This window comes from Archocentrus centrarchus, chromosome 6 (assembly GCF_007364275.1).
Source record: "Archocentrus centrarchus isolate MPI-CPG fArcCen1 chromosome 6, fArcCen1, whole genome shotgun sequence".
Taxonomy (NCBI): domain Eukaryota; kingdom Metazoa; phylum Chordata; class Actinopteri; order Cichliformes; family Cichlidae; genus Archocentrus; species Archocentrus centrarchus.
This window is the reverse complement of record NC_044351.1, coordinates 21,841,399-21,853,642: the sequence shown is the minus strand read 5'-3', so window position 1 is coordinate 21,853,642 and position 12,244 is coordinate 21,841,399. Positions and strand designations below refer to the sequence as shown.

Sequence of the window (12,244 nt, the reverse complement as noted above, 5' to 3'; positions counted from 1 at the left end):
TGGACTCTAGCCCCTGGATTGTGGGGGTTCCGTCTGTAGCCTCCCTCCTTCCTCTTCTGGGGAGTGTACGCGGTTGCCATCGGGATGTGTGGCCCCAAGTCTTCTGAGCTCCTGTGCTGTGGATGGCCTGGGTCCCCTGGGTCCTTCCCTATCTGCCTCTGGATCGCGGGGGGCATGGTTGCAGTTTCTCGCCCTCATTATCCAATACATTGCATGACAAAGGCGCATACACACACATTACTACAAACAATAAACTTGTGTGTGTGTGTTTGTGTGTGTGTGTATATGTAGGTGCATATGGGTGTGTGTATGGATGTGTGTGTGTGTGTGTGTGTGTGTGTGAGTATATCAACCCCTTTTATTTTTTTATTTTTTTATTTTTTTCTATCTCCTTTCTTCCTATATATATATATATATATATATATAAATATTATATATATATATATATATATAAATAAATATATATAAATATTATATATATAAATATATATAAATATTATATATATAAATATTATAAATATAAATATTAATATAAATATTATATAAAAAATATTATATAAAAATATTATATAAAAAATATAAATATTATATATATAAATATTATATATATAATATTTATATATATAATATTATATTTATATATATTAATATATGTAACATCATGACATCATAACAGATGGCAAACAGATACAATTCAATTTTACAGCATCAAATCACAACAACAAATGCCTCAAGTTGCTTTATAGAATAGAATGCCTTTATTATCATTATACAGAAGGAACTAGATAGACTGAACTAGTTTTTCAACACCACTCTGAGACAGGATGTTTCTAATTTCTAATATTGCGCAAATGCAGGAAAGCAGTCTTATGTAGTGGCTTAATATGTGCAATGACACATGACACATCCTGGTCAAAAACAACCCCAAGGCTCCACAGTGTTACTCAAGGCCCAGGTAATGCCATCCTGAGTAGGTATCTTGGTAGCCTTCTAATAATACTGCCTAAGGGACGCGTATAATGTAAACAGAGTTCAGATCAGATTGACTGTATCATCTTGGTTTACCCGTCAACCAAGATGACCTGGCAGCAGTGTGTGACTAGCAGGTGAATGACTTCATTGTGATTATCTCTCTCACAAAGCCTCACAGTCATCATAACCCAGAAACCACAGAGTCATCCTCCAGATCTCATGCTGTATGGATGTGTATGTCACAGTATGTCTCTTATTTCTTTCCTAGTGATTGACCTTGTGAAAGCCCTAAACATTCTTCACCGAAAAAATGTGACCAGCAGCATGATATATAAACTACGTCCCAGAGCACCCCACCTGACGCTCCCTGCTGAATATTCTCGCTTCCTGTACTCCAACCTTCAGGGCAGCATGGGTGTTCATGTAGTGGCACGCCAGGCACCTCGATCCACTGCCACTGTTTTTTCTCTTTCCTCTGCATCTTCACCCATTCTCCAGATCATCTCCTCCACCCTCGATAACACCCTGCGTTTGGACTACCAGGCTGAAGGAAAACCACACAGTTTTGCCAGCTTTCACTTTCCGGGGACAAACCCTTTCTCCAGTGAAACATGGGTACAGCTGGCTGTGAGCCTGGAGCCTGACAGACTGACATTTTTTGTGGACTGTCAAGAAGCTGCAGTTTTACTGATAGAAAGTGAGAACAAGATCAACCTGGAGCTTCCTCAAGATGTTCTCATCACTCTTGGCAGCACATTAGGAAAGAGAGACAGTAAATTTAGTGTGAGTTTCCTGTGCAAACTGCATATCTGTGCATGCTCACACACACAGAACAACATGACGTCACCTAAATATCTTGATTTACAGTACAGTTAGTTTTGTGGACAACATTAGATACCATGCTATAAACCTTGTGTGACAGGTGTCTGACTCTTTCTGAAAACACTATCAGAATTGAATCAAACATCAGAAAGAATTTAAAAAAGTACAGCAACTTTACTGTCTTTAAAAGTTAAATGCAATCCACCCACAAGGCATACCATATTCTGCATAACAGCTAAATTTTTACATTATTTATTTTAATGCAGGGATATCTGAAGACAGCTAAACTTTCACTGAAAGCATATCCAAGGCGTCCATGGATCTGCAACAATCTTACAGGTAAGAGAAGATTCCATCTGCTCATCATTTATCAACCGCTTACCCAGTTCAGGCTCATTGAGGAGGTGGAGCTTATCAGAACTTTAATTATAAAAAGGTGGGGTACACTGTGGAGTCCATCGCAGTGATAACACACAGAAAGACAACTGTTCACCCTTACATTCACTCCTATTATGGCCAATTATGCAGTTACCCTAAGAGGTATATGTTTGGACTGTAGAAGGAAACTAGAGTACCTGGAGAGAACCCATGCAGACATGGCGAGAACATACAAACTCTATACACAAACAAATGGAGTCTAGAACCTTCTTGCTGAGGTGGGGTGTCGTGGTTTAACTTCATCAAAACTGAATAATTTGTGTGAATTCTTTTCAATTTTAACTAGCAAACCCTATGAAAACGTTTGTTCTATTTTGATTAGACTATCTACTGATAGTCTATCCAGTAGTGTGTGTGTGTGTGTGTGTGTGTGTGTGTGTGTGTGTGTGTGTGTGTGTGTGTGTGTGTGTGTGTGCGTGTGTGTGTGTGTGTGTGTGTGTGTGTGTGTCTCCAAACCTTTGACTGGTACTGTATAGCTTGAAAATTATTTGATATATGAAGTTAAAATATCACAACAATAATTGTGTGCCCAAATTTTTAGGCAAATGGGAGATGGTTGAGCAGAAAGTCTTCTGAAAATTTGCTGATTTGCGATGGAATGACCCAAAACACATTTTATGAAAGTTTGACCTTATTTGACCTTTAAGAAGAGGTCAAAGGTCCAGAGTAATGTGATATTTAGAATATTTAGCCTATTCCATTTGCCACTGGGCAGGAAGCAGGGTAGACCCTAGACAGGTTGCCAGCCTGTTGCAGGGCTAACACAGAGAGACACACAACCATTCGTACTCACATTTACACCTACGGCCAATTTACAATCACCAATTAACCTGCTGTCAGCTGACAGGTGTGGCCCCCGTTGTGGTCTTTTATTACTGTAGCCCATCTACTTCAAGTCAAATGTGTTGGACTTTCAGAGATGATCTTCTACATAACTTGTTTTGTAATGAGAGGTTGAGTCACTGGTGCCTTCCTATCAGATCAAAGTAGTCTGGCCCTTCTCCTCTGACATCAACAAGGTATTTTCACCCAGAAAACTGCTTATCTTTTTCAGGGTCACGGGGGAGCAGGAAGCTATCCCAGCTGTCATAGGGCGAGAGACAGGGTACACCCTGGACAGGTTGCCAGCCTGTCGCAGGGCTAACACAGAGAGACAGACAACCATTTGTACTCACATTCACACCTACAGCCAATTTACAATTACCAGTTAACCTAACCCCACTAACTGCATGTCTTTGGACTGTGGGAGGAAACTGAAGAGAAAACCCATGCAGATGCAGAGAGACTTCACACAGAAAAGTCCCAGTGGTGTATTCAAACCCAGGACTCAATTATAATAAAGGATCCATTTTTTAATTTTTTTGTATTCATTCAAAAATTATCCAGGAATCATTTTAATACCCATTACTCATGAATTCCACAAAATGCCTGATTCTTCTTTTAGATGACTTGGCTCCTTCAGACACACACAGCCCAGGTTCCTGGACCAAATCTTGTCACCTTCACAATGCTTTACCTAATAAAGCAAATAATAGATCACAGGACCAAACTTACCATCATCCTCGGTACATCCAGACTGATCAGCTGCAGACAGCTGTGGTGCTGCATTCTACAAGATCTGCTCGAGATGTAAAATCTGCTTCTCAGGTAGAGGAAAATGATAGACTGAAGAAGCTAGAGAGGAGGATGGGGGAGCTGGCTCGTGTGCTGGATATGGTCCAAAATGAGGTAGAGCTTGCACTCAGTGTATAAGTTCTCATGAAAAATGCCACGATGAAACATTACAGGACATACTGGATTTATTTATTCACAGATTGACAAACTGCAGAAAGATGATAGACTGCAGAAGCTAGAGAAGAGGACAGAGGAGGTGGCTCGTGTGCTGGACATAGTCAAAGATGAGGTACAGACTCCACTTAGTGTATACATTTTCATGAAATTGACATGATGTAACATTACAGGACATACTGGGATTTTTAAAAAAGTACTCATCTATTTATTGTTTGTGTAATCACCGAATGACAAACTACAGACAGATGATAGACTGCAAGATCTCCAGAATACAACAAGGGAGCTGTCTCGTATGCTGAAAATGGTCAAAGATGAGGTACAGATTATACTTGGTGTATGACTTTTCATAAATAATGGCAATTTGAAACATTACAGGACATACTGGTATATTTTGTTTGTTCTATAACAGAATGAAAAACTGAAGTCATTTCTGAAGGAGTGCAAAAAAGGTGACTCATCTTCTGTTTATCGCATCTATCCTGTCCTATCATTTTTTGTTTTTATTTCTTTCAATCTTTAAACTTGTTACACTCATAAAAAAGCAAACAAGCATGAAAATATATCTACTGTCTGCAACATTAACACACTCAGTAGGTCTTTACTGATGGCCGTCCCTCTGCCTAACCTCGGTCAAAGTGGAGGCACATGTTTTGTCCTGACCTCCAACCCTGTTGGCTTTCATAGTTTCTGTTTCTCCAGGAGACCAGGGTGTCACAAACAGAGACAGGTATATTTGAACCACACTGAAGTCAACTAGAGTAGCTTCACACAATTGCTGTCTAACCTCTGTGTTGTGAAAATGTATTCAGGGTCTTTTAGTGTCGTTAGTGCCACTGTTATAAGAGATGTTGATGGATAGATTTTGTAACCTTGTTTGAATAATAGTGTGCTATTGAATGAGTGAGTGTGTGTTGTTATAAGCCATTAAAGGAGCATGTGGTGGCGGCAATGGGGAAAAATGAGCACATCACCATTCTCACAACTGTGGTTTGCTCTGTGCTTTGATGCAGCATTTCTTGCTGCAGAAAACAGATGTTATGATGTGTAGCTGTTAATAATTATATTAATAATAAGTAATATCAGTGGGCCAGTGTTTTATTGGCCTATCTACATCAATCAAGCAGAATATTATGACCACTGACTAGTGAATTGGATAACACTGATTGTTTCTTCATCATGGCACCTGTTACAGGATGGGATATATCAGAGAACAAGTGAATATTTTGTCCTAAAAGTTGATGTGTTACAAGCAGAAAAAGTATAAGGATTTGACTGAGTTTGAGAAGGACCAAACTGTGTTCAACAACTGGGTCAGAGCATCTCCAAAACTACATTTTTTGTGGGGTGTTTCCAGTCTGCATCTATCAAACGTTGTCTAAGGAAAGAACAGTGGTGAATATATATTTTTATTGGTCTGACAAAGAAAAAACATATTCTTATATTTTAAAATCTTAATGCAGTTTAATTATATTGCTGTTAATTTACATTTGTATTACAGGTATACTATTAGTTACAAATGTGGGTGAAATGCTTGAGCTCTACAGAGTCATGCATTAAACAAAATATCAAAACAAAAAAAATAGTTTTTGTAATCAAATTATTTGAGTTACTCAATGAATCATTGCAGCCCTATATGCAAAAAGACTTGCAGAAACTAAAAGATTTTATGCGTTAAACCTCTTGTTTTATCTTAATGGGATTGTCCTGGTCACAATGTATCCCATGGTACTGAAGATTGCTGTCAAACACCTGCATGTAATGTGAGTATTGGATGTTCAGTCAATAGGCAGCAATCAAAAATATTTAATAAGCCTGAAGAAGTCTTGTGGCACTATTTTTCTGCTCAATCTTTTTTTTTTATTATTATTTTTGGTTCTCTTCATTTAAACAGGGGAGCCTTCCTCAAAACTCCACAGAAACGAAGGTACATGACTGTCAAACACGAACATGTAATGAGTATTGGATGTTAAGCTACAATATACAACTTGTTAATTAATATTTAACAAGTTGAAAGTCTTTAGGTCACATTTTTCTGTTCATTTTTTTTACACCTTTTTGTTTTTCTTCAATTGAAATGGGGGGTCCTCCCCAGCCATGTCCTCCTCAGCCATGTCCTCCTCAGCCATGTTGTCCTCAGCCATGTTGTCCCCAGCCATGTCCTCCCCAGCCATGTCCTCCCCAGCCATGTCCTCCTCAGCCATGTCCTCCTCAGCCATGTTGTCCTCAGCCATGTCCTCCTCAGCCATGTTGTCCTCAGCCATGTTGTCCTCAGCCATGTTGTCCTCAGCCATGTCCTCCACAAAGATGCACAGAAGCAAAAGTACCTGACTGTCAAACACCAGCATGCAATGTCAGTATTTGATGTTCAGCAACAATAAGCTACAATCTAAAATATTTAATATGCTAGAAGAAGTCTGTTGGTCCCATTTTTCTGTTCATTGTTTTTCTCATTTTTGTTTCTCTTCAATTGAAACCGGGACCCTCCCCAGCCATGTCCTCCACAGCCGCGTCCTCCCCAGGTGTGCCCTACTCAGAACTGCAAAGAGGAGAATGTACCTGATTGTCAAAGACGTGCATGCGATGTGAGTATATGATTTTCAGCCACAATAAATGACAATCAGTAATACTTAATGAGCTTAAAGAAGTCCTCTGTTCCTGTTTCCTGTTCACTGTTTCTCTCATTTTTGTTTCTTTTCATTTGAATAGGGGGGTAACAGAGAGTGCTCTGCCTGTTCAGAAGAGAATGTACCTGAAGTCTGTGAACAGCAACCCACAAGTAAGGAAAGAGAAAAAAAAAAGTCTACTGAAAAATGCTTTTGACAGACACTAAAAAAAACATTCAGCAGTCCTTATTCGGTCACTTAAATAAAAATTCATTTTATGCACACTGGTAACGCTGTCTGGGCTATTCATTATATCACTTTTTCTTCTTCTTTCGTGTCGCCACAACAGATCATCTCCCTCCGTCTCATCCTATTCCTGGCATCCTCTTCTTTCACACCAACCCTCTGCATGTCCTCCTTCACCACACCCATGCTATTTATTAGATCACCATGGTACAAAATATGTAAGCTTAAACTGGGACATATCCAGCTTATTTTAATTGTCATTTAAAATAATATTATTAGTATTCTGATCTCTTTACATTATTATTATTATTATTATTATTATTATTATTATTATTATTATTATTATTATTATTATTATTATTATTATTATTATTTCTTTATGTTAAGAAACAGTTCATGCTGTTCTCATCACATGTAATTAAAATTTCAGCATATGTGTTAGACAATAGAGATGGTATGTCTATTTGTGTGTCTTGTAGGCTGTGTTGTGAATGGGTATGACTTCCCTAATGGAGCTGTGATCCCTGGTGGAGACCCTTGTCAAGAGTGTAGATGTGTGGTACGTCTATAGCTTACCATCAGTTACCCCACCCCTGGTGAGGGGGACAGGGTATTGTTGTTGGTATGTTTGTTTGTTAAGAATATTACTGCAAAACTACCATTCTGATACATACCAAATTTTCATGAGGGGGCCAGTGACTTCTAGATCACCTGATTCAATTTTGCTATAATAGGCTCAAAGCCAGAGGTCAAGTTTTTTATGAAAATCTTGTGAACATGAAAAATCAAATGATGTGAGGTAGAACGTTCAAATACACACCATAGATGCATCTCAGATTACTTAGTTCTAACTATAATAATTCCAATCACAGAATGTGATGACCCATTAGGATCTACTGAGACCTGCTAATTATGTGTTCAAGGACTTCCAGGGGATTTGCACCACCTAAAATTTCTACTACCAGGAGGCTGAGGGACAGCACTGGCAGTTGACAGTATTTTTGTTCAGGCATTAAAAGCATCTTTTCATTCTTAAATTTGGTTTAAATGTGAAACTGATCTGATTGAGATTGAGGATTTGCAGGATACTTGAATTTAAAATGGGAAACTTCGTTTACTTTCATAAAAACAGTTATTTTAGTTTCAACCTTGAAAAATTGTAGGTATGGACAATAGTGTTCTCTCAATGATTGAATGTTTGGAGAATCACATGTTTGTAAGATGAACAACATTCAAACCAGCTAAAACATCTGCCAGGGGCACGTTTTGTTGTGTCCAACACCGCTTTTTTGTTTTTTTTGTTTTTGTTTTTTGTTTTTTTTTTGGGGGGGGGGGGGGGGGTTAATCAATTGAAGATCAATTTATCTATGGTCTTTCTCTCAAAGGATGGAAATATGGCATGTTCACCTGTCCGCTGTCCTGCGTTGTCTTGTCACAACCCAGTGCGTCATACTGGAGAGTGTTGTCCACAGTAAGAAGTCTGCCTAACACCATCAATGCCACTTTTAAGCCTGTATTATTCCACACTTTGTTTCTTTGGAGTTTAAATATGTATACTCAATGTTTATGTAAACCTGTAGATGTGAGCAGTGTAAATTTCAGTCCAAAGTATATGTAAATGGAGAGACGTTCACATCCAAGAGACACCCCTGCCTCCAATGCCACTGCTCTGTGAGTTTTTTGGTTCATGTGACTGAAAACCTCTTTACATTTCAGAGAATTAAAACAACTAGGCTGTGTTTTAATTCCATTCAACTTCTTCTTGTTTCTGTCTGTTAGGCGGGTCAAGTGTCATGTGAACACATGGCTGCATCATGTCCTACACCACAGTGTACTCATCCAGCTAAGCACAGAAGACAATGTTGCCCCACATGCAGTAGTCAGTGTCATAAATATGTATCCAGTTTCCTCATATGTTTCAGCTTTTACAGAAACATTCAATCAGTCTTTTGTGTTTGTTCCCCAGAGTGTGAGTATGAACGGAGGGTGTATACTGATGGGACAGCGTTCACCTCTGCTGGGAGTGGATCCTGCCTGCAGTGCAGGTGTAAGGCAAGTTTGTGCAGATAAAACCCCAAACATTTTATCTAGTACAAAAAAAAAACAGGCAAGGTGCATATTTATATTTTTTCCCACAACACGAGGCATAATTCTACATCTTTTTAATGCTTTTCTTCTCTTCTGGATTATAGCACACTTTGAGTCCCACTTTTCATGCCCATTAATATCTTTTGACAGTTCTTTGCTGTGTCTCTGTTTAGGGTGGAAATGTACTTTGCAGTGAAGAAAAGTGTCCTCCAGTCCACTGCTCCAACCCTGTTAGAGACCCACATCATTGCTGTCCAGTCTGCAAAAGTAATTTCTGACTCACACACATTTACAGTGCAGGTGCAGCTCATTAGTGAGTGTCCTGTATGAAAACTTCCTTTCTCATTGTAGGTTGCATAATTGATGGTGTCGAATACGAAGAGGGCTCCAAATGGCAGCCTGAGGGTCTGTGTTCCAGCTGCACTTGTGTGGATGGAGAGACCTTATGTACACCCACACCATGCCCCCCCACCAACTGTCACCATCCAACCACGATTACTGGTAAAAAAAAAAAAGAAAAATTTTTTCAAATTCAAAAAGGTAACCTTTCATGTATTCTGTATTCATTATGAAGTGAAATATTACAAACCTTTAATCATGCAATATTAAACTTAGTACTCTGTCCCTTTTGTTTCCTGAGGCTCCTGTTGTTCAGTGTGTGACAGCTGCACTTACAACCAGCATGTGTATAGTAACGGCCAGAGGTTTACACTCCCTGACCATCCCTGTTACATCTGCACTTGTCAGGTAAGAATACTTCCATTCATAAACAGCAATTTTCATCTCTGTACCTGCTCACAACTTATTCCTTTCAACTTCTGCTCAGGATGGCACTGTTCAGTGTGAGACACAACTTTGTCCCCCACTTAACTGCAGGGGCTCATACACCCCACCTGGAGAATGCTGCCCCAGATGCCCGGGCATCTAAACTCGGACTGTGAGTCTGTGAGTGGAGTGGGTTTTACCAACTGTGTGAGTTTGTATGAGGAAAGTGAGTGAAAGAATAAAACACAATGGCCTAATAGTAGTAACAGGAAGGTATAATTCAATTATTTTACTCATAATGAAATACTAAAAGCTACCACTAGCGCCCGCGCGCGTGCGCGTGTGTGTGTGTGTGTTTAATTAATTGTGGATCTAAAAAATGTTTAGAGAAGGTAAAGTAGTTTTGGTCACAGCACTGCTCAGCTGAGGAGCTATGGAGCTGAGGCTCTGTTTAAATTTATTTGATGTTTCTCATTATAATTATGCTGATTTCAAGTCAGTTTTATTTCTTTAGCAGATTTAAAAACAAAAGGAGATGACCAAAGAGCTGTAGATCTAAAATAATCAAATAACAAAAGTAAGTAAGTAAGTAAAACTATTTATATAGCACCTCTCAAGACAGGTGTCAAAACAAGATAACATGACAGATAAGACAGGAAACATAAAATAATTTAAAAAAAACAACACAAATAAGCTGGGTGGCAGCACGATGGCGTGGTGGTTAGCACTGCTGCCACCAGTCCTGGGTTCAATTCCACCTTAACCCAGGCCTCTCTTTCTGTGAGGAGTTTGCATCTTCTCCCTGTGTCTGTGTGGGTTTCCTCCCACAGTCCAAAGACATGCACTTACTGGGGTTAGGTTAATTGGCCACTCTAAATTGCCCATAGGTGTGAATATGAGTGTGGATGGCTGTCTGTCTTTCTGTGTTGGCCCTGTGACAGGCTGGCGACCTGTACAGGGTGTACCCTGCCTCTTGCCATATGTTAGCTGGGATAGGCTTGGGCCCCCCCTGTGACCCTGAACTGGATAAAGGGAAGTGAATGGATGGATGGACAAATAAGCTACCCAGAACTCAGTCTGATTTAAAAGCTAGAGAATAAAAATAGGTCTTCAACTGAGTTTTAAAAGTGTCTACTGTTGGAGCTGTAAGGATGTGAAGCAGCAGTTTGCTCCACAGTTTTAGACCCAGCCTCCTCTGTGCTTTAATCTGCACCTTGGGACAGTTAGGAGCATTCCATCAGCAGCCTTCAATGGTCTAGTGGGAATGTGCAAAGTGAAAAGATCAGAGAAACCTTATAGTCAATTCAAAAACTGACTGGCAGCCAGTGCAGGGAAGCTAATATGGGGGGTATGTGGGTTCTCTGTGAGATTTTGTTCAGTGTTGTCATGTCAACACAGCCCCCCTCCCTTCCTCCCTTTTTAGATTTCTAATACTGGACTACAGCTCTTAGTCTAGCATTAAAAATACTAAGGGATTCCCACAAGGAACCAGTGGGAGAACTGCCCAGTAGAGAAACTCAAAGTTTTCTCTGTTTTTTGAGGGTGAATGGCATCAGAGCTGTGCAGCCAATCAATATACCACATCCCACAGTCCTTAAGCATGTCTATCATTATAACCTACTCTTTGCAAATGTTTACAAATATTGATTACTGAAACTGTGTTGTCCATCGAAACATTTCCTCCAGATGTTATGTTTAGATATTTCTGTCCTGGAACACTGCAAGGTGATATAAAAGATATTTAAGCATATTTACGCTGCAAAAGCCACAGAGGTATAAGCAAGGGGAATTTTTTTTAAAAAGTCCAAATATCAGACTCGCTTTGGTAATGGAGCATAATTTCTCCCTTTAATGCCCGATGCAAGGGTTGTTCAGCTTTGGAATGTCATTTTGGATGCTTGTGCCTGGGTTTATTTAAAGCTGTGTTTAATTTTAATTTCAACAATAAAATTTGTCCCATGTGTGTGAATACAAATCAATAGGTTTGCCACGCAGGCACACAAGACAGGAGGATACCAACATGGAGAGAAGGACACCAGCATGGAGTTTCATAAACTTTCTAGATGGTCTCACAAAACCATCTGGAAGGGCGAATGCTGCAGTGGACAGAGTAGCCTTGGTGGTCAGTAAATTAAGGGGAGGATGCTTGGGTGTGTACATTAACAAATCCTGGTGCCAAAATGCTCTGGAATTTTCCACTGATTGTTCCCTGTACATGGAGCTAATGACAGCCGACCCTTCTACATGCCACAAGAGCTAACAGCAGTTAGTTATGTCTCTGTACCACTAAGCACTGATATGAAGGAGGCGGTGTCAGAGCTCTGCAAAATCATCAGTGAGCGACGGAGAGACCATCCAGATGCCTTCTTCATCATCAAGCTTTTATGTGACTTTCCTGCTGATATTTTACCTTCTTCTTGTGATTCTATGGTAAACAGTTTTAACAGTAAATTGCAATTACCACTTGAGATAGTGGCCCAATTGAAAACAAAAGTAGCAACTAATCTGACACCTCTGTG

At 39.6% G+C, this 12,244-nt stretch overlaps 1 protein-coding gene across 1 annotated transcript; it reads left to right on the top strand.

Moving 5' to 3' along the window:
* The first annotated feature begins 1,320 nt into the window (after nucleotides 1-1,320).
* On the top strand, nucleotides 1,321-9,888 carry LOC115781434 (kielin/chordin-like protein). The gene is made up of 17 exons (XM_030731074.1): nucleotides 1,321-1,755; nucleotides 2,061-2,133; nucleotides 3,184-3,251; nucleotides 3,880-3,960; nucleotides 4,046-4,135; nucleotides 6,236-6,373; nucleotides 6,513-6,605; nucleotides 6,730-6,799; nucleotides 7,352-7,431; nucleotides 8,258-8,343; nucleotides 8,453-8,543; nucleotides 8,652-8,751; nucleotides 8,839-8,924; nucleotides 9,134-9,227; nucleotides 9,312-9,461; nucleotides 9,601-9,707; nucleotides 9,787-9,888. The coding sequence occupies exons 1-17, from the start codon at nucleotides 1,384-1,386 to the stop codon at nucleotides 9,886-9,888; spliced, it is 1,881 nt and encodes a 626-aa protein (XP_030586934.1). The 5' UTR covers nucleotides 1,321-1,383.
* The last annotated feature ends 2,356 nt before the right edge of the window (nucleotides 9,889-12,244 follow it).

What these genes read in the sequence shown, in the direction of transcription:
- LOC115781434 (XM_030731074.1), top strand. Translation starts at nt 1,384, where the DNA reads ATGGGTGTTCATGTAGTGGCACGCCAGGCACCTCGATCCACTGCCACT. An exon ending in TTGCTGTCCAGTCTGCAAAA is followed by an intron (nt 9,228 to 9,311) that starts GTAATTTCTGAC and finishes TTCTCATTGTAG; the next exon opens with GTTGCATAATTGATGGTGTC. An exon ending in CCATCCAACCACGATTACTG is followed by an intron (nt 9,462 to 9,600) that starts GTAAAAAAAAAA and finishes TTGTTTCCTGAG; the next exon opens with GCTCCTGTTGTTCAGTGTGT.